A 4,647-nucleotide genomic window follows, 5' to 3' on the forward strand; every position below is an offset into this window, starting at 1 on the left:
TTTAACTTTGTGGCATTATATTTTTTCTCCTCGTAATAGCATAAGTAGCATTAAGTTGGTCTATATAAGGAAAACCCATAAATTAGTAACAATTTTTAAACGCACGTACCACTAATATTGGGGTTGTTGATAGTTTTTCCTTTCCTTTTTTTTTTTAACAATTTATTTTTCAATTGATTTTAATGTCCTAAACATTAGGGTTTCTTACCTAGTTCAAATAAGGAAGAATTTAAAGCACAAAATTTAGTTGATCTAAAATTTCTAAATATTAGGAAACAATTTTAAATATCGATTTTGTCCAATATGAACTCTATTTTAAAGGGGTAAAAAAGGCGAACGACATTTTACTAAAGGCATTCGTGCTTTTAATATAGTTTAGATTTTCGAATCAGTAACTTTAATTCAAATATTAGTTCAACAAACTAAATCTATTTGGATGGTGAAAATTCGATTTTTAACAAACTTAAATATGTGGGTTTAGATTCCGAATTTGATTTTGTGAGAAATTTGGAGTGGGTATTATCTAGAATTGTTAGAAATAGTATAAGGAGGTTGTATATAAAATTTGAAGTCATTTAATGGAGATTTGGACTGATTTTGAACAAGAATTGCAACTGAAAATTGTGGAAGTAGTTCGTCTACAGACGCTTGTATAAAGGTGTATAAAAATGTATAATAGTGTATAAATTGTGTTTATACACTATTATACAATATTATACATAATTATACAAAAAACTAACTTGGTCTTCTTCTTTGTGTTTATTCTAAAATCTTGCTCAAATATACTCCAAATCACTTCAAATTTAAATTTTGAACTCCTTTTGATATTTTCAATCAATTGGAACAACACCCAATCCAAACAACTAACAAACTCAAAAAATCTTATTTTTGAAAGCAAAACTTTGAATGACCTTCAATGGTGGAATGTTGATTCTTTAATTTTCTTACATTGCAACCAGTTGACACAGGGAAGAAGCAGTAATGGCGGACGACCTCTTGAAGCTTATGTAGAAGATGTGAGAAGAAAAGAGAGTGAAAGCAATGGTTGTGAGAATATAGATTTAACTCTATAACTTTTAGAAGCAATGGTCGTAAGAAAACAGATTTTGAATTTGCTAGTGCTTTCAAAATATGTACAATATGGGCTAGGTAAGGTAAAACTTAAAAATATGAGTTATTTTTTGTTATAGTGTGAAGTGAAGTGTATTTTTTGTAATTCTTTCTTTACAATCATATAATTATAATGGCTCCACAATTTTTTTTATCCTTTATGCTTTCAAGACCATAAATTTTCAAGAGTTTTTAAACTTCTTGCCGACCAAAACTACCTCACATGAATTAAACGGAGGGAGTAACTTTTATTAACCACACTCTAAGAGCTAATGGTGGTGGCTGGCGATGGTGGTGGTCAGGGATGATAATATTAAGGTAGTGACTGGTAGTGACCGTGGTTGTATGGAGGAGGTTGGCGATGGCGATTGTGGCTAGAGATAATGAATGTGCAGTGGTGGAGGAGGTGACTGCAACAAAAAGTTGGCGATAGAGGCGGTTGATGGTGGCGACAAGTAGTAAAGATGGTTGGTAATGGTGATTGTGCAATAGAAACTGGTGATAAAGGCCGTTGGTGGTGGTTGCATGATGGTTGTGCGGTGAAAGCTAGTGAAGGAGGTGATTGAGGGTTGTGGCTAGTGACAGTGGTGATCGATGGTGACGGTGCTTTGTGGTGGAGGTGGTTGTTGATGGTGGTTGATGATGGTAGTTGATGATATAGAGGGTGTTGGTAGTTAGGTCATAGGTGGTTGATGGTAACAGGTCATAAAGGTGGCCGGTAGTGGTGATTGGCCATGAGAAAAAATAGAATGGTGGTAAAAGATTACTTTGACATAAAATTTAAGCGAACGTGTAATAATATTAGTCTCAATACAAGATTTAAATGATTTAATTTACTAAGAGCTAATAGTAACTGTGAAAAAAAAAGAATAAATGCATTTAATAGACTAACATTTGAATGCTTTAAATTCAGATATCCATTTAATCCAAACAAATGAAATTTTATTTTATTTTTTTGTCTGAAATTTGCAAATTGAGCCTTGGGGTAGTAGTTTGATTTGGATATTTCAAGTCAACAGATAGATAAAAATTCTGGCAGTTATGGAATTTGGACTTGAAATTGATTAATTGTAACCTGAGAAAGATAGTGGCTTGACCTGAATTGTGAATATATGATTCTTATTTTATAATGTGTGGTAAAGTAAAATTCATTAACTATTGAAGTTGGTCTTAAAATGAGCCGTCGATTATTGTACCAATAAACGCATGTTTCTTTAACCCTAACTCTAAACGTAGATAAATTTCTTACAAATGAAGCATCACGAGAGCCTGAATAGCACATGTACATTGGCATAAATATAAAAAGTAAAATGGACAAGTGCAAAGGTAGCTTAAATGCACTAATTAGTGAGATAGTAGTAATAAGCTAAAGGATGTACAAAATTGTGTTTGTTGTAATACAAACAAAAATGACCTTATACAGATCGAGTGTGTCAAGACCGACTGTCCTAGTAAAATCAGAAAGAAAAAGTAGGAATCATATGAATCATGTTAGGCTTAGGCAATCTTCGGGTGCTTCAACAGAGAATGTTTCAATAATGGAGTTGATGAACATTTTGGTGATGATGAACAGTCTTGAAGTTTTCTCTTTCTGGGACAACTAACTTGTTTCATTTCCTCTGTTTCCTTGTTATCATTCTCCCCTCTCAAAATGAAATCTTTCAGTCGTTTAACATCCGAAAGCTTGACAGGCTTCTGGAGAAACTCTTTGGCCCCTTCCTCCAAACATCTATTCGTAGGCAAAAGAACATTTATTTGATTAGAAGGACCTTGGATGGATGAGAATTGATGATAATGCTGGTATAGCTTTACACAAAAGGCGATCTAATTGGCCAAACCTAAAGCAAATAAACAAAAACATTGATGGTATAAAAGTGTGTTTACCTATCAATACGAGCTAAAATCTTTTCTGATGACATAATCACAACAGGAATTTTGCTCAACGTCGAAGATCCCTGCTCAGAAATAAGAAATATGTCATTCAAAATCACTTATTTTAATTTCAACTATACCAGACATAGAAATGTGTTATAAATGCTTTATAGAAATGAAACACTATAACATAATCTCATCTTTTAAAACAAACCTTGATCTTCTTGAGAAGTTCATATCCTGTCATTCCAGGCATAGAATAATCAGTCATTATCAGATTCACCTTCAATTCCTGAAAACCAATGAATTACTTTAGAAATTCGTATTGCTTTAGGTAAAGCCAGTCAAACTTCAATAGTGCCAAATTCAACGTTCACAATAAACCAAACAGAGTTTTCTCAATGATCCCTAGTTCAAAATGGTAGAGAAAACTTCTACTTTCTGATTTGCAATCTTTCCTCATTATAGTTTGAAACCACTTAAAAACTTTCTTATTCATTAGTTCAAAATGGTAAGGAAACTTCCACTTTCTGATTATAAATAGAAATAATATCGTCCTTACATCAATTCCTAGAGAACTCTTCTCTCCATCAAAACCCAAATATTGCAAAGCCATTCTTCCACTCTCAACTGCTGTCACTGCAAACAAAATACATCCGAAAAATTTAACACACAACTAGCGATGACACACAACAGAGAATTCAACTATAAAAAAAAAACAACCTTTACAGCAAGAGATTTTCAGCAATCGCTCAATAACTTTCCTATCGACATGACTATCATCAACGGCTAAAACATGCAATTCCTGTGCACCACTTAAGGAATAGTCACCAGCCATATTTTCCACTACAAAAATGGGTCTGTTATATTTTGTTTATAGAATCGGACGTACAGTACAGAATTGGTGGAAGGAGTAAATATATAGTACTAGTTGAAGTAGATATGGAGAGAGAGGGGAAAGGGAAAGAAATCTACTAATGGATACTGAAAGATCTTGGAAAATCTAAATAGCATGATCCTACTTGTCTCCCTTTATGTGACGTTATTATTAAATGTGATTGTTCCTGCCTACTGTTTCTTTGTTTGGACTAAGGCTGTATTGTGGTCCGGGCCTGGGCCAAACGGGCCTGGGCCAAACGGGCCTGGGTCTGAGGCGGGCTGGGCTGAGGTGGTCTCGGGCCTAACGGGCTAAATGTGTGGAACCGGCTTGCGGCGTTCTAAGCCCACATGGTCCCGGGTTAAATGGGCTGGGCCTGCGGGCCTAATGGGCTTTTTCTGTTCCGGGCTATTTTTTTTTTAATTTTTTTTATCTAAGACATTTTCTTGTAAACTATATATGTATATACTAGTATAAATTGCTTATATATAGCTATATAAATATATATAGTATATATAGTATGTATATATAAGGGTGTATTATGTGTATATATAATTATATATTGCCTTATGTAATATATATTGCCTTATATATATATAAGGCAATATATATATATATATATAGTTTATATGTATTAGAGATATATATAGTGCCTTATATATATGTGTGTCTATATATATATATATATATATATATAGGCTATTTTTTTTTTATGTAAGACACTTTCTTGTAAACTATATATGTATATACTAGTATAAATTGCTTATATATAGTATGTATAGTATGTA

General features: G+C 33.1%; 1 protein-coding gene across 1 annotated transcript; it reads right to left on the reverse strand.

Moving 5' to 3' along the window:
* Positions 1-2,437: 2,437 nt before the first annotated feature.
* On the reverse strand, positions 2,438-3,914 carry LOC104226767 (two-component response regulator ARR15-like). The gene is made up of 5 exons (XM_009778827.2): positions 3,706-3,914; positions 3,545-3,621; positions 3,197-3,274; positions 2,995-3,065; positions 2,438-2,839 (listed from the first exon to the last, which is right to left on the reverse strand). The coding sequence occupies exons 1-5, from the start codon at positions 3,818-3,820 to the stop codon at positions 2,608-2,610; spliced, it is 573 nt and encodes a 190-aa protein (XP_009777129.1). The 5' UTR covers positions 3,821-3,914; the 3' UTR covers positions 2,438-2,607.
* Positions 3,915-4,647: the final 733 nt, after the last annotated feature.

Source organism: Nicotiana sylvestris, chromosome 10, assembly GCF_000393655.2.
Source record: "Nicotiana sylvestris chromosome 10, ASM39365v2, whole genome shotgun sequence".
Lineage (NCBI taxonomy): Eukaryota > Viridiplantae > Streptophyta > Magnoliopsida > Solanales > Solanaceae > Nicotiana > Nicotiana sylvestris.